Source organism: Oncorhynchus mykiss, chromosome 5, assembly GCF_013265735.2.
Source record: "Oncorhynchus mykiss isolate Arlee chromosome 5, USDA_OmykA_1.1, whole genome shotgun sequence".
NCBI lineage: Eukaryota > Metazoa > Chordata > Actinopteri > Salmoniformes > Salmonidae > Oncorhynchus > Oncorhynchus mykiss.
The window spans coordinates 35,404,696-35,432,516 of record NC_048569.1 but is presented as its reverse complement, the minus strand read 5'-3'; the positions used below and the strand labels follow the sequence as shown (position 1 = coordinate 35,432,516).

General features: G+C 41.7%; 1 protein-coding gene across 3 annotated transcripts in view; it reads left to right on the top strand.

The window, feature by feature from the left end:
* The first annotated feature begins 5,970 nt into the window (after positions 1-5,970).
* phf24 (PHD finger protein 24) overlaps positions 5,971-27,821 on the top strand; it is a 40,375-nt gene continuing 18,524 nt past the window's right edge. Inside the window, exons 1-3 of one of the 3 annotated variants that reach the window (XM_036977341.1) lie at positions 5,971-6,126; positions 23,804-24,228; positions 25,784-25,969. In XM_036977341.1, the coding sequence (XP_036833236.1) occupies positions 23,806-24,228; positions 25,784-25,969 (609 nt within the window). In that variant the 5' untranslated portion in view covers positions 5,971-6,126; positions 23,804-23,805. Of the gene's footprint in view, positions 6,127-16,317; positions 16,940-23,803; positions 24,229-25,783; positions 25,970-27,821 lie in introns of those variants that run through there. The other 2 variants (XM_036977340.1, XM_036977342.1) reach the window with 2 other exon arrangements.

The window sequence follows — 27,821 nt, the reverse complement described above, 5'->3', positions numbered from 1 at the left end:
GGTTCTAAGGCTTGTTTGGTCTCAGAATTGGAGCGATAACCATTTAAAACAAATGGAAGGAGTTTGGTACTGTAAACTCCATGTTAAACTGTGGAGAAGGGACAATCTATATTCATCAGCTTATCTCTGCAGCCACACTCAGCACAACACCAACTGGGGCAAAAAAATAACATAGGGAGAAAAAAGGACTAAATGAGTCTGAGACCAGTCAGTATGGCATGTACCTGTATTTTGTCAAAATGTTTCTCTCACAGCCAATTACTACTTTGTAATTCACAATGTGAACGAGAACGACTCAATGTGTTTGTGTACTTCCTAATTATAGATTTGTCCTCAGAATGGGACATGTCATAATAAAGAATCTATGGCAATCCCACTGGGCACACACTGGTTGAATCAACGTTGTTTCAACGTCATTTGTCAACGTATTATGACGTGGAATCAATGGATTTGAAAAAAGTAATCAACCAGTATATCATCTAATTTCAACCAACTTTGTAAACATTGAAATTATGGGTCAAACGTTGACTTAAATACATTGACTAACCTCACTAACAGGTCGTTACATAAATCTGATTTAAACATAATCTTCAGAACTACACTGAACAAAAAGATAAACTCAAAATGTAAAGTGTTGGTCCCATGTTTCACGAGCTGAAATAAAAGATTCCAGAAAATGTCCATATGCACAAAAAGCTTATTTCTAGATTTTGTTGTGCACACATTTGTTTACATCCCTGTTAGTGAGCATTTCTTCCTTGCCAAGATAATCCATCCACTTGACAGGTGTGGCATATCAAGAAGCTGATTAAACAGCATGATCATTACACAGGTGCAGCTTGTGCTGGGGACAATTAAAAGGCCACTAAAATGTGCAGTCACACCAGATACGGATTGGTTTTCTGATCCATTTTTTGTTTTTTTAAGGTATCTGTGACCAACAGATGCATATCTGTATTCTCAGTCATGTGAAATCAATAGATTAGGGCCTAAACAATTCATTTAAATTGACTGATTTCCTTATATGAACTGTGACTCAGTAAAATCTTTGAAATTGTTGCATTTATATTTTTGTTCAGTGTACATTTAACTATGCAAGTCACTTAAGAACAAATTATTATTTACAATAACAGCCTAGGGACAGCCTTGTCCTGGGGCAGAACGACAGATTTTTACCTTAGCAGCTCATGGATTCAATCTAGCAACCTTTCGGTTACTGGCCAACGCTCTAACCACTAGGCTACCTGCCGCATATGTTGAAATTGCATGTGTATTTTGTAAAATATTTTTAAAAATCTCATCCAATATTCAAGATATATTTTATATCCAATATTCAAAGGTAAATGTTTTCTATTAATATCATGAATTTGGCTTCCTAATTTTAGGGCTAATGGTAACTACTTCTAAACTTCCAAAGATCCATATCAACCATGGATGACTTATAGTATAACTAGCTTCATATTGAAATTATGAGGTCCTTTGTTTGGCAAATCAGATGTCAATGTAACCGACATAAACCCAACCTCACTCTGAATTTACTTTCACATACAGCTTGTATAAGAAAGGTTAGAGTTACTTTCAACTATTCAATGTTATTTAGATAGTCTACACAAATGAGTATGAAAGCTGATCAATACCTAAATGTGTTGACATGATTATTTCTAACGATAAGCAGGTTACATAAAGGTACTGTAGGCATTTGGATGGTAGCTTGTTCTCACTGAAGTGTGTTCTCACTACTGTAGCAGCAGGAGTCACTGTTCAGGCAGAAATAGCTGAACTGTAGCTTCCCATTGTATTTCAAGACATCTCTTCATCTAGGTTGATAGCATGATGTTGAGACAAGCCTCTGGTTCAAGTCCAGGCTGTATCACATCCGTCTGTGATTGGGAGTCCCGTAGGGCAGTGCACAATTGGCCCAGCGTCGTCCGGGGTAGGCAGTCATTGTAAATACATTTTTGTTCTTAACTGACTTGCCAAGTTAAATAAAGGTTAAATAAATACAGATTTTATGTTTCCATGTGGAATTTTGTACGCAATTTCAATGTACACATAGTTCTGATGATTGTGTCGAAATGAGATTGATGTAACAACCCGTTAGTCAGGTTAAGTCAATATACCTTAATTTAACTAAGCAAGTCAGTTAAAAACAAATTCTTATTTACAATGACAGCCTACCCTAAACAAACCCAGACGACGCTTGGCCGATTGTGCACTGCCTAATCACAGCCGGATGTGATACAGCCTGGATTCGAACCAGGGACTGGGCCCCAGAAATTGATTATTCACTATAAAAGCATATGGAATCTCAACTTTACAGGCTTTAAAACGATTAAAAGTCATTATTTCGAGAGGCTGTCATAAATGCATGAAAAATAGACATCTCAGAGAAGAATAAGTCAGATAAAAATGACAGCATTCAGTGCCTTGATTTACAATTTTACATCAGAAATAAGCAATCGGAAGGGAATACATACTCACCCATTTGTACACATAGCCACCTTCCTTATCCAATAACACACAGACAAACAGCTAGAAGCATGTAATATCTTAGCCTATCTTGTTCCTGTCATTTCAATCTAGTTGCTACAAGAGACTGTCCTATCTGCTTCCAAACATAAATCCTCTTTCAAACACATTTGAATATCTACAAGAATAAATAATGGAAAATGTTAATAGGTTCAAAAAAGGGATTTTCAAAGACATGCAGAAAGAAAGACCTGCCGGGTATGAAGGAAGAGCAGATGTAGCAGATGACTCAGCCATCTTCATACTGTCAAGTGTAAAATACTTAAAACATAAAAAAACATCAACATTTCACAAAATACAAAATCCATGGGCTCCGGAGTCTGTTGTCTTGGATCCAATAACAGCTTATACTGTAGGTATGGTTTTAACACTGCTCTACTTGTCCAATTACTGTAAGTGCACATCCTCACCACAAGGCCGTACAGCCATCCAGGCAGCCTGAAACAGTACCAGTCAAAAGTTTGGACACACCTACTCATTCCAGGGTGTTTCTTGATTATTACTATTTTCTACAATGTAGAATAATAGTGAAGACATCAAAACTATGAAATAACACATATGGAATCATGTAGTAACCAAAACATAAGTGTTAACCAAATCAAAATATATTTTATATTTGAGATTCTTCAAAGTAGCCACCCTTTGCGTTGATGACAGCTTTGCACACTCTTGGCATTCTCCCAACCAGCTTCATGAGGTAGTTAGTTACCTGGAATGCATTTCAATTAACAGGTGTGCCTTGTTAAACGTTAATTTGTGGAATTTCTTTCCTTCTTAATGGGTTTGAGCAAATCAGTTGTGTTGTGACAAGGTAGGGGTGGTACAGTATACAGAAGATAGCCCTATTTGGTTAAAGACCAAGTCCATATTATGGCAAGAACAGCTCAAATTAGCAAAGAGAAACGACAGTCCATCGTTACTTTAAGATATGAAGGTCAGTCAATCCTGAACATTTCAAGAACTTTTAAAGTTTTTTCAAGTTCAGTCACAAAAACCATCAAATGCTGAGATGAAACTGGCTCTCATGAAGACTGCCACAGGAAAGGAAGAAGCAGAGTTACCTCTGCTGAAGAGGATACGTTCATTAGAATTAACTGCACCTCAGATTGCAACCCAAATAAATGCTTCACAGATTTCAAGTAACAGACACATCTCAACATAAACTATTCAGAGGAGACTGCGTGAATCAGGCCTTAATGGTAGATTGCTGCAACAAATCCACTACTAAAGGACAGCAATATGAAGAAGAGACTTGCTTGGGCCAAGAAACATGAGCAATGGAGATTAGACCGGTGGAAATCTGTCCTTCGGTCTGATGAGTCAAAATGTGTGATTTTTGGTTCTAACCGCCATGTCTTTGTGAGACACAGAGTAGGTGAATGGATGATCTCCGCATGTGTGGTTCCCACCGGGAAGCTTGGAGGAGAAGGTGTGATGGTGTGGGGGTGCTTTGCTGGTGACACAGTCTGTAATTTATTTAGAATTCAAGGCTCTCTTAACCAGCATGTGATACGCCATCCCATCTGGTTTGTGCTTAGTGGGACTATCATTTGTTTTTCAACAAGACAATGATCCAACACACCTTCAAGTTGTGTACGGGCTATTTGACCAAGAAGGAGAGTGATGGAGTGCTGCATCAGATGACCTGGCCTCTACAATAACCCAACTGTAAGCCAATTGAGATGGTTTGGGATGAGTTGGACCGCGGAGTGAAGGAAAATCTGCCAACAAGTGCTCAGCATATGTGGGAACTCCTTCAAGACTGTATGAATCCTGAGTCTTGAATGAATCGTGAATAATGAGTGAGAAAAACTCTCAAAAGATGCTCAAATATCGTACCCCCACTCATCCTTATTCACTACAAATGTGCTGTAATGTCTAAACGGTTCACCCGATATGGAAGAAAATACCCTAAAATTAAAGCTGACAGTCTGCACTTTAACCTCATAGTCATTGTATCATTTCACATCCACAGTGCTGGAGCACAGAGCCAAATCAACAAAACATGTGTCACTGACCCAATACTTTTGGAGCTCACTGTAGATTCAGACTCTTGACCTCTCCCCTCACTTTGTCTCACCCTCTCTTTTCACACTGTATCCATGCCGACAACAGGATGAGTTGAACCAACAAACAAGGCATTCATAACAGTGCATCTCTGATAAGTGGCAGTCCATTTCCTTTCACATTAGGGCCAAAGGGAAAACATTTTCCGCCTCTCATCGCGCACAAAAGCATGCCCATCTTTAATCTGGCCCAGCGACGAAATCAATTATGCATGCAAGCTGAGCCTGTCTTTCTGACTCAAGTACATTAGAGCATCATGGCTGGAGCGGTGACGCCTGCAGTTTGGATGTGATGGATGTATATCTTTATCTTTACCTTGCGCCCATCTTTCCGCAATCGCAGGAAGCACAGCTGGGTTCATTGGTGCTGAATCTGAACAAAAACAAACTTGAGCGCAGTGAGTTGATGAGATCATCTCTCCATCTCTCTGTTTGCAAGGTGTCATGCTGCCATGGAGAGAGGCACTTTTTACTTATCCAACTGGTGATTTGGGTAGACAGCCGTACAGTAATTTGTGAGGATGTGCGGAAGAGGGTAATTAGATCAGTGAGATGGTAGATTTTCCCCTGCAGCTCTCAGTTTTCAAGCATTACCTCCAAATTATGTCACATATTCCCTTACGCAACAGTAATTTGTTGACCACTTATTAAAGTAGGCCTATATTTTGTTGTGTTGATTTATTCAACATTATAGTGATTTCTTTTTTATGTTCATTTGGAAGGACATACAAAGTTCAAATATATTCTGGTAAATAGGGCACTGTAATAGGGTACAGTTTCTGCCTTGTGGTTGTGAGGCCAATGTAACAATGCCAAGACTATGCTATGATGTTCATTAGCGGCGAAATCCTCTAAGGTACTAAAAATCTGCTTGAGCTGGCAAATATGAAAATGAACAGACCAAGACCAAGTAAAGAGTCATTTATTTTCTCTTTACATACAAGGAAGTGTTTACTGTAGGTGCGCTCAGTTAGCTTGAACGTTTGCTATGTTGTGGTACGGTGTACTGAACGACACGTTTCCACCAAAATGTTCTTAAACGGACTTTGAGGTACGTTTGGTCCCCTTTGGTGGGTGTGGCTTGAAGTAATAAGTGACGTATTTAAAGGGAAATGGCTGACAGCGTGCTGACAGCATTCCACAACCCAACCCTTCCCCGTTTTCAACTCGTCGTTCAGTACAGCACAATTTCTGGTCAATTTGACGTTCCAGAACGTAAAAATGTAATGAACGCAGCCCTGGTGTCCACTCCATGGAGCTCCTTCCTCTGGGCGGCCACACCCAAATCCTTATCAGCAAATGAGAGGAGTCCAGTAATTAGACAGCCTTCAATTGGTTGCAAATAGCATGCAATGGAAAGCAGTGCAGACAGGCTTTGTCACATGTGTGGTCTTAACACTCTGGCAGGAGATGTTCCCTCTGATGCTTTGAAAGTTTGAATGCTCAGTGCACCACAACATCAGGTTCTGGTTGTACCTATTTCCTTTACAGGAAGAAGTGCTGTAAAGCGGTTTGTTGGATTACTGCCACGGTAAGATGGAATTCCTTTTGTGCCGTCAACACTATTTATATTTGACATCTGAGTGATTGTCTGGCAGACAGAAGGGGCCTTCTTTCTCCTTACTCTAAAGCTAATGCACTTTCAATTCATTACTGTCCAACTTTTATGAAGTTACTCTTCAGTGAAGTGCCCTCACAGTAAATCATAGATATATTGCTAAAAGACAAATTAACAATGAACTACCCTATTGGAAAATAAGAGGAATGAAGTCAGAGGTGGCCATTCTCTGCTCATCTCTTTCTCCTCTTTTATCAGCAGAGATCCTCTCATGTTGAGGTTTTGTCAGGCTGCTGTCAGCCACAGTTTTCAGCTGTGTGCATATCTATTTTGTTAGTAATCCTGTTTTACTTATTACTGCTTGAGGCAGCAGATCTATTAAATTAACGGAATACTTAAAGCTGAAATCGGCATTAGGGAAACAGTGCCACTGTTCGCCCGAGCACTTTCTGTTTTTGTTTTGTTAATGGAACTGAGGAGCATCCAGCATGGTGGTAAATGTGTGCAGTGATGTCAGAAGGAAAATAAAACATTGTTGGTTGTTTGAAGTAACTTCTCTGTCGTTGCAATATCACAAACAGACGTGGCAGTTTCACCATGAGGGATTCCTGCTTTAAAATATCCTAGTGAAATCAATTTGAATTAGAATCCATTCTAATTAAATTCACACTTTCATAGGAGGAAATGCGACGCAATCATGCTAATTGTCAAGACTAGATATGCGTTCCTCTGCAGCTATGCATTTAATCTCAGCAGGTTTTTTTAAATATACTTATGAAAGTAGCACGTTTTCAGTCGACTTTTTGTCTTAAGTCTGTAAACTCAACAAAACAAAAAAATATTTTTCTGCTTTCAAATAAATATGTACCAAATGCCTGTGGATTTATTGTATCACGCAACTGTAATGACAAAGAGTTTCTTTCACTTTCATCATCCAGACACAGAAATAAATATGAAAAATGCTTGAACACTATTAATGGTTTGTAGAATAATCATGACACATTTCCAGATGAAGCATTACTGTACACAGTTTGATAGTCTTATCTATAATGTAAACTGCTAATTGCATTTCTTCAGATGGTTCATTGCTAGTCAAGTTAATGCTTCCTCTCTGACAGTGTACATTTTAGAGAGGAAGCATTAACTTGATTTACATTGTACAAACACAACCCCCCCCCCCCCCCCCCCCCCTCTCTCTCTCTCTCTCTCTCAGGTAGAGATGTGGCAGATACTCTCCCCGATGCCCCATTTCTGAAAACCATATGTTTCATTGGTGCTAATGTCCTCATTCCGGCATAATCAATATCCATCAACTTAATGTAGGGCTATGCGATGTACACACAGCTGGACATTTATATGTTTGTCATTTAGCAGACACTCCTGTCCAGAGTGACTTACAGTAGTGAGTGCATACTTTTGTTGTACTGGTCCCCCATGGGAATTGTATCAAACCCACAACCCTGACGTTGCATGCACCATGCTCTACCAACTGAGCCACAAGGGACCCAAGAGTCATGACCGAAAAGACTGTGTAAATACAAAAAAAGTAATTGATTGCCTCAACAAAACATCAAACATGAATCCCCTTAGCACAGCATTTCCCAGGTGGGAATTAGACCCTCCAGCTGATCTGTTCAATTGCATTTAGCTTTCTTCTCTTTTTCCGCCCATATTTTTGACAGGTCGGTGTATATATCACATTTATCTGCATTTAAGATTTTTTCATATTTATTTTTCCTCTTGGCAAGCTACACATCATAGTGTCTAGGTTTTGAAATATTGTTTGGTCTAATTATTTTTTATCAGGGGAGATTAAATTATATAAATCTCCTGCTGTGCTCACCAGCATTACAGCCTGTCCTCTGTACTCCAGCTGTGCCATAAATAGGCAGAAACCTGTGACACATTTAATTAAATTCATTGCTCAAGGCTGTCAGCGGTTCTGCCTGGCCGTCTCACTGGTCCTAATGGATGTCTTGTGGTCCATAATGACTGTTTGGCAGGTCCACACTGTTGGCTTAGCTCACATTACTACTGATGCGCCGTCACCTAGCCTTAAAGGCCAACTCCGACACTTTTCAACCTCATATTCATTATCTCCAGCACCAAACCAGTGTCTGTGAAAATGACGCTATCTGTGAAAAATGCTTCTGTGACATCCCACGATAGGAATAAAAGTAAGAAAAACAGTGATTTTCAAAACCTGCAATGAGTTTATAGCCAGAGGGATGGTATTTTCTTGCTCCCCATGTCATCGTGATTTTCAGTGTTTGAAAACCACTGTTTTTAAAATATAACTTTTGATGTCATTGGGTAGAACTTTTTTTAAAATGTTTTCTACCAAACTTAAAAATGTGCAGTTTTCACATGTAGACACTGGTTTTCATGAATATGAGGTTGAAAGTGGCGTAGTTGCCCTTTTAAGGTATAAGCTGTAAAATGCAAGGGTCAAAACCTCAAGATTGAACTGTTCCTACCCAAGAGGAGACAAGCACCATTCCGCAGGGTTTCTTCCCTCGTATGTGAATTATTGACTTGGTTCCAATCAGAGGCCGTAAAGCATTGCAATCGACTGCTCAGCAGGAGGCACCATCGATAGATTTCATCTAGCAAACTCAACCAGTCAATTATTTGTTTAATACATTAGTGTCGGTATCTATGCATTGCGTAAGATAACTGGTCCTATCTCTACAAGAAGCAACATCTCTTATCATCCATAATATTAGTCAAGCTATGTTGCTTGATTGTGAATGTTAAGCCACAGACTAATTAACCACTCCTAGGATCCTAGGCTCTGACCAGTGCTTGTGTGCTTAAAGCAATGTAGTGATGTCTCTGTCACTCAGCATAGGGGTGCAACAGGGTTGCGTGCCCCCCCCCCCCAATCACTGTACGCATCTGTCAAGCTACTCAAATTTGCAGATGACACCACCTTGATTTGCCTTATCTCTAACGGTGATGAGTCTATATACTGGAGAGAGGTTGGCCGGATAGTTTCCTGGTGCAGTCACAGTAGTATAATATATGCTTTCATCCATGGTAACTTAGTCAGGCATGCATACATTTTCTGTATGGGTGGTCCCCGGAATTAAACCCACTTTCCTGGCATTGCAAGTGACATGCTCTACCAACTGAGCTACAGAGGACCAGCTCAATAACCTGGAGCTGAACATTATCAAAACCGTGGAAATGGGGATTGTCTTCAGGTAGCATATTGATACATGTTTGATTGTGTATGTAATATTTGATATTTAATTTTGTGTTTTTAAATTGTGTATAATTTTCTTTTCTGCATTGTTGCAAATGAGACCTAGATCTCAATGCCTTTTCCCCTACATAATAAATGAAAATAATCTATGGCTCAGCTGTAAGTATGGTTGAATCATTCAGATTCCTGGGGACCATCATCTCCCTCAAGGAGGAGGACAACATTACATCAGTCACAAAGGCACACCAGATGATGCACTTCTTGCACCAGCTGAAGAAATTCAGACTCTACTGAATTAGCTGAAGAAATTCAGACGATACTGATCTGGTTCTACAAAGCCATCCTTGAGTCCATTCTCACCTCTTCGATCAATGTCTGGTTTGGGAATGCGTGTGCCTGGTCCAAGGGCAAACTGCAAAGGATTGTCCGATCTGCTGAGAGGGTCATTGGTTGCACCTGCACTCTATCGAGGTCCTGCCCTTCAGGAAAAGGACGCTTGCAGGAAAGATCCTCGCCGACCTCTTTCACTCCAAGCCCTCCCTCTTCAGAAGACTCCCCCCTCTGGCAAACTGTTCAGGTCAATCACAACAAAAACCTCCCGCCACCTTAACAGCTTTTCCCCCGCGCCGTGAACCTTACTAACCGGCCATCTGGTCCACTTTGATCTTCCCACTTATAGGCTTTTCACTATTCATACACAAACTCTGCACCATGCACTTTCATCCTGGACTGCACATTGCTCTCTGCACTGCATTTTGCGCTATGCCATGGACTGACTCCAACATATACACTACACCTGTGTTCCCCAACCCTGGTCCTCCAGTACCCTCAATAGTACATATTTTTATTGTAACCCTGGACAAGCACACCTGATTCAACTTGTCAACTAATCATCGTGCCCTCAATGAGTTGAATGAGGTATGTTTTGTACCGAGTTACAACGAACATGTGTACTGGAGGACCAGGGTTTGGAAACATTGCAGTACGTGGCCAACATTATGTGGACACCTGCTCGTCAAACATCTCATTCCAAAATCATGGACATTAATATGGAGTTGCTACCCTCTTTGCTGCTATAACATCCTCCATTCTTCTGGAATGGCTTTCCACTAGATGTTGGAACATTGATGCGGGGACTTGCTTCCATTCAGCTACAAGAGTATTAGTGAGGTTGGGCACTGATGTTGGCCAATTAGGCCTGGCTCGCAGGCAGCATTCGATGGGGTTGAGGGCAGGGCTCTGTGCAGGCCAGTAATGTTCTTCCACACCGATCTCGACAAACCATTTCTGTATGGACCTTGCTTTGTGCATGGGGGCAATGTCATGCTGAACAGGAAAGGTCCTTGCCACAATGTTGGAAAAGCAGAATAGTCTAGCCTGTCATTTTATGCTGTGGCGTTAAAATTTCCCTTCACTGGAACTAAGAGGCCTAGCCCGAACCATGAAAAACAGCCCCAGACCATTATTTCTCATCCACCAAAATGTACAGTTGGCACTATGCATGCGGCCTGGTAGCGTTCTCTTGGCATCCGCCAAACCCAGATTAGTCCGTCGGACTGCCAAATGGTGAAACGTGATTCCTCACTCCAGAGAACACATTTCCACTGTACCCGCGTCCAATGGCGATGAGCTTTACATCACTCCAGCCGACGCTTGGCATTGCGCAAGGTGTTCTTAGGCTTGTGTGCGGCTGCTCGGCCATGGAAACCCCTTCCATTAAACTCCTGATGAACAGCTCTTGTGCTGACGTTGTTTCGAGGCAGTTTGGAACTTGGCTTTGAATGTTGAGAACAGATGATTTTATGTGTTACACGCTTCAGCCCTCGGCGGTCCAGTTCTGTGAGCTTGTGTGACCTACCACTTTGCGACTGAGCCGTTGTTGCTCCTAGATGTTTCCTCTTCACAATGACAGCACTTTCAGTTGCCCGGGGCAGCTCTAGCAGGGCAAGAATGTGAAGAACTGACTTGTTGGAAAGGTGGCATCCTATGACGTGCTAAGTTGAAAGTCACTGAGCTCTTCAGAAATGCAATTTTACTGCCAATGTCTGTCTTTGGAGTTTGCATAGGCTCTGTGTTTGATTTTATACACTTGTCAGCAACGGGTGTGGCTGAAATTGCTTAATATACTAATTTGAAGGGGGGGTCCACATACGTGTGTATATATACATTTACCCCATTGCACATCATCCTGTTACATTGTTTCTCTTAGATTTTATATACAGTCAGAAGTTTACATACACCTTAGCCAAATACATTTAAACTATTTTTCACAATTCCTGACATTTAATCCTAGTAAAAATTCCATGTCTTAAGTTAGTTAGGATCACCACTTCATTTTAAGAATGTGAAATGTCAGAATAGTAGTAGAGAGAAGGATTTATTTCAGATTTTATGTATTTTAATCACATTCCCAGTGGGTCAGAAGATTACATACTCAATTAGTATATGGTAGCACCGCCTTTAAATTGTTGAACTTGGGTCAAACGTTTCTGGTAGCCTTCCACAAGCTTCCCACAATAAGTTGCGTGAATTTTGACCCATTCCTCCTGACAGAGCTGGTGTAACTGAGTCAGGTTGTAGGCCTCCTTGCTCGCACACGCTTTTTCAGTTCTGCTCACAAATTTTCCATAGGATTGAGGTCAGGGCTTTGTGATGGTCACTCCAATACCTTGACTTTGTTGTCCTTAAGCCATTTTAAGCCACTTAAGCCAGTATGCTTGGGTCATTGTCAATTTGGAAGACCCATTTGCGACCCAGCTTTATCTTCATGACTGATGTCTTGAGATGTTTGTTCAATATATCCAATCCACATAATTGTCCTCCCTCATGATGCCATGTATTTTGTGAAGTGCACCAGACCCTCCTGCAGCAAAGCACCGCCACAATATGATGCTGCCACCCCCATGCTTCACGGTTGGGATGGTGTTCTTCGGCTTGCAAGCATTTCCCTTTTTCCTCCAAACATAACGATGGTCATTATGACAAACAGTTCTACTTTTGTTTCATCAGACCAGAGGACATTTCTTGAAAAGGTACGATCTTTGTCCCCATGTGCCGTTGCAAATGTTAGTCTGGCTTTTTTTATAGCGGTTTTGGAGCAGTGGCTTCTTCCTTTTCTGAGCTGCCTTTCAGGTTATGTCGATTTATAGGACTTTTACTGTGGATATAGATACTTTTGTACCTGTTTCATCCAGCATCTTCACAAGGTCCTTTGCTGTTGTTCTGGGATTGAATTGCACTTTTCGCACCAAGGTACATTCATCTCTAGGAGACAGAACGCTTCTCCTTTCTGAGCGCTATGATGGCTGCGTGGTCCCATGGTGTTTATACTTGTGTACTATTGTTTGTACAGATGAACGTGGTACCTTCAGATGTTTGGAAGTTGCTTCCAAGGATGAACCAGACTTGTGGAGGTCTATAATTCTTTTGGCTGATTTCTTTTGATTTTTTTCCCCCATGATGTCAAGCAAAGAGGCATGGAGTTTGAAGGTAGGCCTTGAAATACATCCACAGGTACACCTCTAACTGACTCAAAAACTTCTGAAGCCATGACATTTTCTGGAATTTTCTAAGCTGTTTAACGGCACAATCAACTTATTGTATGTAAACTTCTGACCCACTGGAATTGTGATACAGTGAAATAATCTGTCTGTTAACAACTGTTGGAAAAATGACTTGTGTCATGCACACAGTAGATGTCCTAACCGACTTGCGAAAACTAGTTTGTTAACAAGAAATGTGTGGAGTGGTTGTAAAAACGAGTTTTAATGCCCCCAACCTAAGTGTATGTAAACTTCCGACTTCAACTGTATATTAGCTACAATGTAGCTTAAAGTGTTTTAAAGTATAGTCTGTAGTTTTTAGCTTCAGTGCCTATAGTGTGAATAAATGTGATTCAGACACCTGAATGACGGAGACCATTGACTGTAGTAGTCTCTATCGCGTTTCAGCATTAGGACCCTAATCCAATTACCATTACATTCTATTATGTCTGGTAAGGTGGTCCTGTCCTACAGTCCTGTCATCAACATACATCACTATACTTTTACAACCGCCTCCTATTCATGTTTAAATCAAATTTGTATGTCACATGCGCCGACTATAACAGGTGTAGGTAGACCTTACAGTGAAATGCTTACTTACAAGCCCTTAACCAACAACGCAGTTAAGAAACATTATTTTTTTTTTTAAACTTTAGTTCATTTAGTAAATATCAACACAATACAGTAACATCGGGATGCACAAATAAGTTTCTATTTTAAATCCTATCAAACCATGAAGGACCGTTTTAACCCAGTTTAGAAAGAAGGAGGCTAAATGTTATCTCAGAGAATGACACACTCCAGGGTCAGTCATATATAGGTTGTTGATTATTTTTGGAGGGGTGTAAACCCATAGGGTTCTATCTCTTTTGTGTAAACCCCTGCACTACTAGAATATTCTATCGTAGCTATTTGAAAAGAGAAGAAAGACCAACCGCCAAGGTTGGGAGTTTCCCTATAGTGAAGCATTGCACTTAAAGTATTATGCTGTACAGCCTCCGGTTACATGATTGAATCATGTTCGACTAAATAGGTTTGACAGCACCACGTCAGTTCTAAACTCACTTTTCCTCCTATACTGTCTGCTCACTCTGTTATTGAGTTTTGATGGTCCTCTGATGGGGACTGCGTTGAACTGAAGAGAAAAAAGAAAATCCCCCATATTCTCTGAAAAACAAAGTTTTTTTTGGTTAATATTTAAATCATAACTCACAATGATCTGGAACAATCTCCCTGCGGCAGCACATTTGGCCTCTAAACATTCCGTTTAAGTCTCTGACGGACACTGTTTGGCAGTGTGAGCTGATTTGATGAAGAGTACACTGTGAAAGAACCCTGATAGGTATCGTTGTCTCAGCTGTCTTGGACCAAATACAGATACAGTGTAACTGCACTTGGAAGGAGAGGCTGTGGGCATATCAGTAATTGTAATGCAACAGTCCAGCTTGAACAAAAAGGGAATTAAAGAAGATCAATCTGGAGACACTGAAATATTTTTATAACCTTTGAAAATCTCCAATTTAAAACAACTTGGATAATAGCCAGCTCTCTTTTGTGCTCTCTAAATCTTAATTTATTTGCATGGTATACAACAGATGAAAGCCTTGAATTGCCCTTTGATGAATTCATGTTTTGGGGTTGTTTGATAAAACAGGTCATTGAATTACATTTTTATTTTATGAATCATCTTTTGAACAGAGCGAGAGCGTGGATGTGCTTTTCATTATGTTGGTTTGAATCCTGAGCAGTCAATCATTCAGGAAATTCCATCTACAGTGTAACAGTGACAAGGTCACAAGGATCGCAGATGGCAAGGACACTGAAGAATGAAAGGCTTTGTAAGGGTTCATACTTGAGTTGATGTTCTGTATAAGAAAAGGACAAAGGAAGAAAGCATATCAGTCACTCACATCAATCTTGGCTCAACCATAAGGCAATGCAACAATTACCATATCTATGGAGGGTACGTACGGGTGCGAACGAAAGGGGATAGGAGACTGTGACACCCTGTCTCTGGTATGGTGCTGGGGCATTTGTTAATTAGGGTGCATGAAAAGCAGCCAAGGCTATTCTCCTAAATCCAGCCAAATTAATGCTAATGGAAAATGCTATTGCATTGTGGATGAACTGCTAATGATTTGTTCCATTGCACCATCCCAGCCGATCAGTGTAAAGGAAACTAGTCACTTAAAGGGTGTCAAAAGCTGTTAGTATTTGGTCCCATATTCCTTGCCCGCAATGACTACATCAAGCTTGTGACTCTACAAACTCATTGGATGCATTTTGCAGTTTGTTTTGTGTTATGTTTTGTCCAATAGTAACTGAGTAAGTAAGTAATTTATTTTTAAGTGAGTAGATAATGTTTATGAACAATTTATAAATGAATCCTGATAATGCTGATAAAGGTTAGAGGCTACACCAAAACATGCTAACTAACCCATTTCCAATAACAGGGGAGCTTAGCATTTGTATGATCTTTGTGCCTCTGTAAATTCACTCATCATTATTCATGATTATGCATAATCATGGTAGCATCCACACAAATGTAGGAGTGTTCAGAATCATCCTCTATTCTTACTTATGACAAAAGTGACTCCAAAATACTACAATATTTTTCAACATTCAGTTCCTTTTGGGCTAAAGATAATCCAAAACAAACCTCAAATGCATCCAACAAAATGCATCTCAAATCTAAAATGTTGGAATATAGAGCCAGATGAAAAAATTTTGCTTCACTGTCCAAACACTCCCGTCCATATGTAGAAAGGACAATCTTAGTGAAGTGATGTGCTCAGAAACTGAGGGCTTTTAAAGCTGAGTGTTCAGGCACAAGGACGACAATTTATGATATTCATTTGAATTTCTTCTCTGTTCAAATGTGCAGTACTGCAATTGAATGTGTCTAAATATCATTTCCAATGAATTTGGAAGATGCCTGAACTTCAATTTGAACTATTTGGTATTTATTAGGATCCCCCATTAGCAGCTTCAAAAGCAGCAGCTACTCTTCCTGAGGTCCACATGAATCATGATATAATCCACAGTACAGAACATATTAGTCTAGGACTGAAATCCATACATTTTAAAACATCACACAGCCTACATGTCAGCATATACACACAATATCTAGGTCTAATACATTGTGTGTATATATATATATATATATATATATATATATATATATATATATATATATGGCTGTGTCTCTCCAGGCCCCTTTGTGCAGTAAAGTGTTATTTTATCTGTTGGTTTGAAACTGTTTTTATTGCTAGCTTGAGTTACCAGGGGTGGCAGAGAGTTTCCCAGCCTCTGTTCTGGACCTGGGGACTGTGAAGAGTCCTTTGGTTGCATGTCTTGTGCTGTACCGATGAGTATCCCGAACTGTGTGTCAACAGATAGTTCTATAGGCTTCCATTAAATCTCCAGATTGCATCATGTTGTTTTGAGTTGATGGTATTGATCCATGAGAGCAATGAGTGAGGGCTGTGAAAGCCTCCACATTCCATGACGTTCTCAACCTTTCTGGGAGGTTATTGGCTATAAGTGTATCCTGGCGCAAACTTCATTTTATTAGAACTGGTCCCGGCCAATCAAGAAGGTAGATTTAGTAGCCTACAAGTTATCTAGCTCCTCGATGCTTTCGATTGACTAGCAAGGCGTGTTAGTGTGGGTGTGATTAGTGCATAGCACTTGCTTCATGGTTCTTTATTCTGGCTGTAACTGTGCTGTGCATACGGCTGTATTTTCAAGGGCGCGTTCCTCTTGGCGGAGCTGCACTGTCGCTCTCCACACGTGCAAGTGTCAAGAAAAATATTTCAGCACTGGAGCTGTTCACGTCAGCGTTTTGACGGACTCTGACGGAATAGGTCATTCGTGTCACATTTGCAGTATATATTTGTGGAATCCAGGCTATTTTGAGTAGGCTAAACGCGTACTTTTCATTCAATCGAAGCCTTGCAATGCTGGGTAGCTGTTCGTGAGACACAAGGAAAAAAAGTCCCAAATCACGGTGGAGAGTTGTCCGATTTTATCTCAGGTAAATTCCATTTATTTTCAATATGGCATACAGACCAACAGCAAAATTGTTGCATAACACATTTCAGAGTTGCATTTAATTTAATGCATGACGAAAAGGCTTCTCGGGTGATTTGCAGGAGCTAGGCTATAGCATTTTTCTTCATCTGCCAATGATTGATGGCTGTGTTTTTAAACTAAACATTCATAGGCTGGATATAGTGACCTGGTGTCAGCAAGGCCTTCGCAACGCTATGTGTGTGCTATAGGGGTGAAACCACAGATATCCTATTTAATTACTAGAGTGGCTATGGCCCCAATTTCCAAAATGATATGAAAATGGCAGCCATTGTGGCCAGGGAGAAATCCAAACCAGTCTAATTTGAATGAATGGTAGTTGTGGCATAGGTGATGCAATCTTGCTTTTTCTTATGCAGGAACTTGAAAGTAAGGCATCTGATGTATATCAGAGATTGTGTAATATAATTACTGTCATCCTAAAATATTGTCATATGATCATAAATACATTAAACTGGTTTTATACCAATATAAATAGCCTCTAAAATATATGTAAACAGACCATAAATGTCTCAATGTGAGTGTTTTGCTAAAATATCAGTACTTGTTGCATTAAGTCCTATCATCAACTGATTTCAGCTACTGTATGGCTGTTGATTGACTGCATTGTTTGTATGGAATGTTGGCATACTGACAGTTCATTTGAAAAATATTTGGAATCGTTCCACTTATACTGGCTGGAATACAGCACGTTTCACAGCCGATTTAGGTCGGCACTCAGCTGGGGGGTAGATCCTAGCCACGTTTGATCATTTTGTGCATCATAACCTCTCTTTGGGCAGTGTAGGATGGCTCACTTCAATTAATGGTGGCAGGAAAAGGAGTTAGTCGTGTGGGTGGGGGAAATAACATCCTGCTATTCCTCAAGACCAAAGGCTGAATCATGTCCCACTATGTAGGCTACCTGCAACAGAGCAGAACAGAGCAACAGAGTTAAATACTACCCCAGGTAGTATGTCCCATCCTGTGGTAATCCTGGGGTCAACACAGGTCCTGTACCTAGGGAGTTCTGGATCACTGGACTGAGTCATGCTCAACAGCCTGCGACAGATCCCTGCAGCTTGTGCATGTTCCTCTGCCGTTCTCACAGTGACCATTGTCCGCTTCTCTCAGCCTCAGTGTATTGACTGGCACAGCTTTTCTGCTTGCCTGGCAGCCTGTCAATGCAAACATAGGAGCTCCTCTCTAAGGATGCATTTGGATTTAAATTCCTCTACTTCCAGGCGCCTCTGTCTGTGCACCATGGACAGCACACAAACAGAATTTGTTTTTGGGACCAACCAAACAGTTGTCAGCCCGCTGGGTGTCTTTGTTGGGTTCTAGGACAGAGAAGAGAAGAGGTGTTCTCGGTGTACCAGAGATGAGGAGTCCCAGCAGGGCAAGGATATTTGGTCTCAGTCATTCTCTACATGCACAGAGAACTATGGCAGTGTGCCTCACACAGATGTGATCATACAGCTTCTGCCTGATGGTCTGTGTTTCCAAAAAGAAACCGTTGTCTCTGCCATTTTTGTGTATGCTTACCAGTGTGTGTGGTTGTGTTTGTGTACGTTTTGTAAACGATTCTGCTCATTGGCGAACTTGTTAGTGTAATTAGTTCCAGGTCTTTGCTCTGTGGGTCCGTGGATGAGATCTTTGGCGCTTTGTGCCGCCCCCCAATGATCCCAGCATGAAAAGGAGGACTGGTTGGGATTCTAATCAGCACATACCCAGAATGGACCTGTGAAGAGAAACATGTCACAACTCTAGTCAGACCTAGAACCTCAAGCCTTACTGTGAAAATGGATTCCTTGAACTAATCTTTTAAATCCACCAGTTTGTATAATGCAGGAAGAAGAAAAAATCATGTAGGCGCTAAACTTGGATGACATTCCACAGTAGCTAGGTTTCCATCCAATTTGTGACAGATTTTCATGTGAATATTATAGAAAATCTGCATGGGGGGGGGGGGGGGGGGGGGGATCAAATTTTTCCCAGCAGAGGTTTGTTTCCATCGACCTGACTTGTTGCAAATAAAAGGCTGTGTGTGACGACAGTGCACATAAAAACCACTCTTGATAAGTTCTCATGTACCAAATAAAAACAAACTCAATGTTTCCATTGGAAAATGCAATCTATTGATGGTTTTGTCACAAACTATTGCAATAAAGGGCAAACTTACCCAATCAGGTTTTTGCGCATGCTCTCAAGGCATAAGTTCACTCCCATCTCCAATTACTCAAGCTAATAGCAAAATGACCTTTATTAAATAACGGATTAAACAACATCTCATGGAATGGCAGGGACTGTGAGGAAACACACACAGAGAGACACATGATGTCATTGCATACAAATTATGACCCTAGATATTTATTGGTAAGGAGCATCAAGCTCATCACCATACACTTTCACCACCCTGTGAAGTTCATTCTAACTTTCATCTGTAGCCTAATAAACTGCATGCTTTTTCAAATTGTAGTGGGCACACACTGGTTGAATCAACTTTGTTTCCACATCGTTTTAATGAAATGATGTTGAATTGATGTCTGTGCCTAGTGGGATGACCGCAACTTTGCCTTTACATGATGGTTATTCTATCAAATATTTAGCAAGAAATCGTTTCCACTTCAATTTGTCGCATAAATAATTTTACAGGCACAAAAAGATCCCACTGTGTCAAACGAATAAATTGTCTTTCGACATTTATAAAACTGTACCGACCCTTCCTGTTTCCATCACAGATGTCATGATTTATTTTTGTTATACGGTATGACTTTAGGCACATAAAACGTGTTTAGAGACCTGTGCAGAGGAGGTGTCAGACTGAATACTAATGGAGAACCAAGGTGTCCTGATCTGCCCCTGATACACGGCTCACAGGATTCAACCCATTCTAATTCCAGTCCACGATTCATTTCCTGTTTGGCATATGCTCTGTCTTTGCCAAAAATGTCTCTGCGGGACAAAACTAGATTCTATATAACACCCAAGAACTCCCATCAGAGCTGCCTGGCAGTGCCAGACATAGTCTCGTTTTGATAGATCATGTGTGGACCAGTGGAGTGTAGACAGCCTACATACAGGATTACTGGGAGTGAGCGCTAGATCAGAGGGATTTAAAGAGCACCATGGTGCTCTTATCTTCCTCCAAAATTATCAATATTTAACTACACCAAGACGGTGCAGTGAGCGTCATCCATCTTGTTCACCACCATTGGGTGCCTTGCTTCTACAGAGCGCAAACACAGTTTGAGGTCTTAGTTAAAATTAACAAGCTAATCAAACTGATTCAGAAGTTTCGGTAGAAAACAATCCACACTTGGATCCACAAGTTCTTCATAGGTATTACGGGTCTTGTTAAACAGAAAAATATGAAAGATACAAGTGCCAATAAAAGGGCCTAGAATGAAACCCATATCTCAAGACCTAGTGGAAGAATATTCAGGCTGTCACAGTGCAGCTCATTCAGACTGGGATTCTCTCTCTACCGTGCATGTATGTCAGGTCCGGCCCCAAGGAGTGGCCATGTTTTCCGCTCCATCCACCCCCACCCCCCAAAAGTATCCAGGGGCATTTAAATCATTCAGAGTGGTCTGACCCAGCTGCTCCTGTAGGAAACGAGTGAGAAGCCAGCCTGACGGAACCACAGCACTCATCCCCTACATATTTCTCTTGATTTAGCCTGAGCTGTAGTATGTGGGCCAAAAGATAAAGGTTGTTGCCATCTTAGACATATCGAGTCTTTATCCCCTTTTGTAAATAAATGCCGTTTTCACTGGAGTAAATTCTGGATCATGGGCTACACATTCTGAGTGTCTCATGAGGTAAGATTCGTGTAAAACATTCTTACTAAAACACCAGCCAAGTGTGAGGGGAAGTATATTATTTTGTGACAGTTACTTGGCAAAAGCTTTGGTTTAGCAGACCTGCTAGACAACCAGTGGAATATTTCTCAATTCCCTTTATGGTACAAAGCACTGACCAACTTGTCAGCTTCAACTTGCCTCCACAAGAAAAATAAATAAGTTAAAACCCCCATTCAGTCACCTGCCACCATCGTTATGCACACCTGCGCCTCATCAGACTCACCTGGACTCAATCACCTGCTTGATTAACTTCCCTATGTCACTCCCTTTGGTTCTTTCCTTAGGCATTATTGTTTCATGTCTGTATGCTACCCGTGTTTCTTGGTTTGGTCCATGTTCATTTATTTATTAAATGATTCACTCCCTATACTTGCTTCCCGACTCCCAGTGAACATGTTACAGAAAAACGCCTCACCAAAGCGGAGCATCGGGGAGTGTTTTGTGTTATTTTTTTTGTTAGTGTAGGTGATTTCGGGTCAAGGTACCGGAGAAATCGGGGATGCCACAGCTGGCTCATCAGGCTTCCATGCCTCAGCTGGCTCGTCAGGTTTACAAGACCCGGTTCCGCCATCAAGCGTCCGTTGCCATGTCTACCGAGGATGCCTCAGCTAGCTCAGGCTCCCATACCTCAGTTTGCGCGACAGGTTCTCCATGCCTAAGCTGGTTTGTCAGGCCTCAGCAGAATCTATCGACTCGCTCCTGGTCTCCGGGATCGTACCTCTCGTCGACGGCTGGAGCTGCGCGTCAGGGAGAGGGTACTGTCACGTATACTCCCTCTCTGGCGCTCAAGGTCGTCAGGCTGCTCATTATTATGCACACCTGTCACCATCGTTACGCGCCTCATCACTCACCTGGACTCAATCACCTGCCTGATTACCTTCCCTATAACTGTCACTCCCGTTGGTTCTTTTCCTAGGCGTTATTGACTCTGTTTATGTCTGTACGCTGCTCATGTTTCTTATTTTGTCCATATTCGTCTATTTATTATTAAATTCACTCCCTGTACTTGCTTCCCGACTCCCAGTGTACACGTTACACAGGGCCTTGATTGGCTGATAGGATGTTCTAGAGCCCACTCCCTTACCCAGATGAACAGTCATTGGTCTATTATAATCAGATCACATTGTGACATCATGTGGGCCAAAAATTCCATCCTTCCTGAAAAGGCTGAAATTCTGTTTTCTTTTTCTTCTCCAAATGGCTCACACAAAGGGCATTTTATGTCATCTTCACAATTTCAGAGTGTTATTTGGAAATATTATTTAAAAAAAAACGGAAAATCATGTTTATAATTGCACTGCCCCTTTAACCTCAACGATGAGGACTGCTACACTGCTCAGTCTCTCTATGAGCAGTTCCAGCTCCAGGGGAAGATGTTTAGTAATGAGAGGCAGATTATTTATTAGATCTATCAGGGGGTGCCAGGCCCTGTAGTCAGGATGGTAGTGTGTGTGTGCCAGGTCTGGTCAGCCAGCGATATCCTCCCTGTGGTTTTCCTCAGATGCCCTGTGAGCTCTATAGACTCTTCCCACAACCGGGTGCCATGAGTCTTGCAGCAATATGTGAGCTCCAATTCTCAGATACAGTCAGACTTCCCATCATAGAAGATATCTGACATGAGCAAAGGAGATTATTATTATTTTTAACCTGCTCATGTTTTTATATGATCCTCTGCATGGTATTTCCTCTCCTTATTCACAGTGCAAGCTCTTCACTTTCATTTAACTTAGTTCTAGTGTCTGGAAACACCTTTTACACTAGCTAACATTTTACTGTTTTACAGTGTACTGTTTTACACCTGTTATATCCTGTGCACGTGACAAATCGTATATTTCCTCAGTACATTTTGAGTAGATTCAACAAAGATGACCACCCTGGACCTTGCCATTACTCCTGATTTCAATACCATCTAATATGAGACAGCACATTAGACAGACCGCTCCGCAGACACATCCTGGCTCCTAAGCCTCATCACTGCGTCTCTGTATCACCCGTCCCCCATCACCTCAACACTCTGAGCTAAGGGAGGAAGGACACATCACTGGGTGAGGTTAATTACACCAGCATAATTATCGCCTCCTGTCACTTAGAGGACTTTGATGAGCTTGTGTTCACAATCTGTCTCTGTCTGTCTGAGCTGCTAGTTAGTGGAGGTCCACAGAAGGAGGCTGTATCAGTAAAGGGCTATGGGTGTGAGGAGAGAGTGTCCTCCAAATCCTGTCATTGAGCAGGAGGGAATAGTACACCAAAAGCCCTAAGAACTGAAGCCCAAAGCCCTTCAACTGGAGAATGACAGGAGAGGACAGAGTCACGGAAGGACAGAGTCACGGAAGGACTCCTGTTGTACTCTGGATGAATGGGATTGGATTTCAGATCACAACATGTGTCCTCTAAGTACCGTGTAATCAACTTGAGTCCAACTGCCCCATTTTCAATAATGGAATTCATGGTCACTTATAAACCGAGCGGAATGAGCACAAGTAGTTAGTTACATGTGTTGTGTTTGTTGTCTGGAGATTACTGGGTTTTGTTCTACGATTCCCATCCATTTCATTTGTTGGTTTATGTTTACTGCTCCATTTCATCCCTCTGTGCACATACTGGTTGAATCAACGTTGTTTCTACGTGTTTCTATTTCAATGAAACTATGTTTGAACCAAGTGGAATAGATGTTGAATTGACATCTGTGCCCAGTGGGATGTGATTGAGCTCAGCCGCTTCTGCTCATCAATGTGGTGATGGATCATATGTCACTAGGCCTGAGAATGGAACCATTAAGAGCAAGGCATGTAATGCAAGCACACAAACACCACACAAAGTTGTTCAGTAAATCAGTTTGATAGTAACTCTTGATAAAATGGCAAGTCTAATTAACCATATCGCTCAACCGATATTTATGCCATGCACGCAGTAATGAACACCTCTCTCACCCCCCCCCCCCCCCCCCCTCTCTCTATCTATAGTAATGGGAGTGCTCATGTCTAAGAAGCAGCAGGTGCAGAAATGCACCTCGGTCGTCTCTGCCTTTCAGCAGGGCATGAAGGAACGCGCTCCAACCACAACAAACCAGGGGGAAAGATCTGGAGAGGGGCCGGCTGAATCCTTGCCACTACCAAATCCAAAGGAGGAGGGGGAGCACGGGGAGGCAGACGGCAAAGTGGGACCCTCGGGGACCTCCCAGCAAGCTGCTGTTCCAGGTCCGGCTCCCACCAGGGACGAGTGTAAGGTCAACCAGGAGGCCTGGAATAGGTTACGGGATGGGAAGGGGGTGGAACCTGAGGATCTGGACAAGACCGGCCATCAGCTCATCCCACCTGCATTTGTACGTCCCAAGAGAGATGCCAATGATGACCAGCCTGTTGAAATAGCACTGGGACAGAGAGAGCAGGTAGGGTATTCTACAATAAAGGGTTTACTTTGACTAAATCCACACTTTGTTCTTTAAATCCCCGGATCTTGGAATTTTAAAGATGAGTGTGAGATTTTAAAGGAATTTCCATGGCAACCGTATTATCTCCCATGCATTCCAGTTGAGTTGATGTTCTGACTGAAAAGAGACCTAAACAACTGTTAAGTATGGTGAGTCTTATCATTTTCTACCATAGGTGAAATAAGCATTTATAGATGAGCAAGGAAGCATTTCGTTGGACGGTGTATACCATGTCTATCCCGTGCAAATGACTAATAATACACACCAGCTATTTCCACGCCACGATATAATTATTGTCTAAGTGCTCTTCATAGAGCGCGTGCTGTGGTGTGGGCGGGTACTCGGGCTGTCTCAGAAAGGAGGCCTTGGCCCTGCCTCACTACCCAGGGCCACCATAACTAATTGGGATCCTGATGTGGTCAGGGATGGGGGCGGGGTTCAGGAGTGTACCAGATGACCAATCAGCCGGTTGGGGCTATTGGGAAGAGCACATTGTTATAATAGGACTCTTAGAGAGGATTGTTATGCTTTCTATCACTAATGGTGCTCATCAGATATACCAAATTGAATAGAGAGTGGACTACTTGCAGCAATTAACAATGATATGTTACAATAATACGAGCTCCAGGGTCAGACTGGAGAGGAAAAGATAAAACATTAACATCTGACTGAAACGGATGGCCATAGCAGCAACAAAATGCTGAATGGCATATATTACTATAGCACTTACAGATCAGACCTAAATTACACTGTTTATATTTGGAGCTGTAGGATACTTGGCATAAGAGTAAAAAAAATAAATCATAATTAGTCATCAAGGAGTTACAAAAATATCTGCTATAATTGTGATATTGGAAAGCAGTTTCAGCCTCCTTCCTGGTTGGGTAGAACCAATAGTAATTTCTCCTTTCCGATCAGCCTCTTCAGAATAATAAGATTCCTCCCTCATAATGAGAAGACAAGCTAGTTGGAAACTACTGTTGAGTTGCATCCGTTTCATAATGTGATGAGTGTAGACCACACTGTCTGTGGGATATAATTCATAGGTTTGAGTATTGAGCATGGAGGAGGTATGGTTCCTTCTGGCTATGGTCACCTGTCAAGGACCAGGTTTGACAAGGTCAGTCCAGATGATGACCATGATAGGATAAAAACTACGGTTAAAAAGGTAAGTACATAGACAGTGAATTGAATCTAACTTATTATTCTAATAATAATAACTTCCTGTGCATAATTATTTGTATTCACTGTTTAATCAAGCCAATACCCGGTCAAGACTGTAACTTCAAGGAGAGGACCGCTAGCCTTCATCATGGTGCCATCTGATTCAAAGCTGCTCTGTCTGAGAGTCTGTGTGTGTGTGACTTAAATTTCACAGACCTACAGATGCATCTTTCACCTAGTTGATTTGAAATAGAACTCGCAGTCCTCCTACATAGGCATCAAACCCCAATGAGTTTTATGATTTGAGTATGCCCTTTAACCTAGTGACCTTAATTGCCTTTTCCTCCAGCCGGTCAATGATGAGATGTGCGAGGTGTGTGAGGTGTGGACGGCCAACGACCTGTTCCCCTGCAGGACCTGCACACGAGTCTTCCATGACGGCTGTCTGAGGGAGTTGGGCTACCTTCGCACCGAACTCCTGCAGGAGATGAGGGAGACAGCACACACTTCGACAGGCTGGAGCTGCTACTACTGCGTGAGTCACTCAATCTGAACCTCCCATTGGCTATTCACATGGACCAACCACGCTCCACAAAGTTGTTTTACATTTTTTGTATCTCTATTTTTTTTTTTTACCTTGAGTCATACCCGCTACTGTTAAAAAATAAGAAAAAAATAGTTTTATTGTCACATACACCGGATTGGTGCTGTGACATGTTATTTTACAGGGCAGCCATAGCAGTACAAATTAAGGTTAAGTGCCTTGCTCAAGGGCACAAACATATTTTTCACCTTTTCAGCTCGGGTATTTGAACCAGCAACCTTTCGGTTACTGGCCCAACGCTCTGACCACTAACAGCACACACTTTATGAACCTGAACACACCATGTACCCAAATACTATGCAGCACAATTCTGCCAATTGACTTTTTCCTATCTGGCCCAAGATCAGTGTTTTTTATTTTTTATTTTATAGTTGAGAACAAGTTCTCATTTGCAACTGAGACTTGGCCAAGATAAAACATAGCAGTTTGACATATACAACAACACAGTTACACATGGAATAAACAAAACATACAGTCAATAATACAGTAGAAAAAAAAGAAAAAAAAGTCTATATACAGTGAGTGCAAATGAGGTAAGATAAGGGAGTTAAGGCAATAAATAGGCCATGGTGGCGAAGTAATTACAATATAGCAATTAAACACTGGAATGGTAGATGTGCAGAAGATGACTGTGCAAGTAGAGATACTGGGGTGCAAAGGAGCAAGATAAATACATAAATACAGTATGGTGATGAGGTAGTTGGATGGGCTGTTTACAGATTGGCTATGTGCAGTGATCTGTGAGCTGCTCTAACAGCTGGTGCTTAAAGCTAGTGAGGGAGATATGAGTCTCCAGCTTCAGTGATTTTTGCAGTTCGTTCCAGTAATTGGCAGCAGAGAACTGGAAGGAAAGGCGGACAAAGGATGAATTGGCTTGACCAGTGAGATATACCTGCTGGAGCGCGTGCTATGAGTGGGTGCTGCTATGGTGACCAGTGAGCTCAGATAAGGTGGGGCTTTACCTAGCAAAGACTTGTAGATGACCTGGAGCCAGTGGGTTTGGCAACGAGAGTGAAGCGAGGGCCAGCCAACGAGAGCGTACAGGTCGCAGTGGTGGGTAGTATATGGGGCTTTGGTGACAAAACGGATGGCACTGTGATAGACTGCATCCAATTTGTTGAGTAGAGTGTTGGAGGCTATTTTGTAAATTACATTACTAAAGTTGAGGATTGGTAGGATGGTCAGTTTTACAAGGGTATGCTTGGCAGCATGAGTGAAGGATGCTTTGTTGCGAAGTAGGAAGCCAATTCTAGATTTAATTTTGGATTGGAGATGCTTAATGTGAGTCTGGAAGGAGAGTTTACAGTCTAACCAGACACCTAGGTATTTATATTTATCCACATATTCTAAGTCAGAGCCGTCCAGAGTAGTGATGCTGGATGGGCGGGCAGGTGCGGGCAGTGATCGGTTGAAGAGCAGGCATTTAGTTTGGGGGAGAGGGAGAAAGTGAAGAGATGAAGAGTGATAGTAGAAGAGGGTGACAGTGAGAAAAAGACACCTTTTCATCTCAGAAGAGTTCAGCTCTACACTCAATGTGCTATCTAGAAGCTAAAAGTGTTTTTTGGCCGTCCTCATAGGAGAACCCTTTGAAGAACCCTTTTTGGTTCCAGGTAGAACCTTTTCCACAGAGGGTTCTACATGGAACCCCAAAGAGTTCTACCTGGAACCAAAAAAGGTTATCCAATGGGGACAGCCAAAGAACCGTCGTCAACGCTGCAGAAACAAATACTATTTATTTTATCGCCTAGTACAGTCATCCAAAATGTCTAGCTGTGTCCCCATT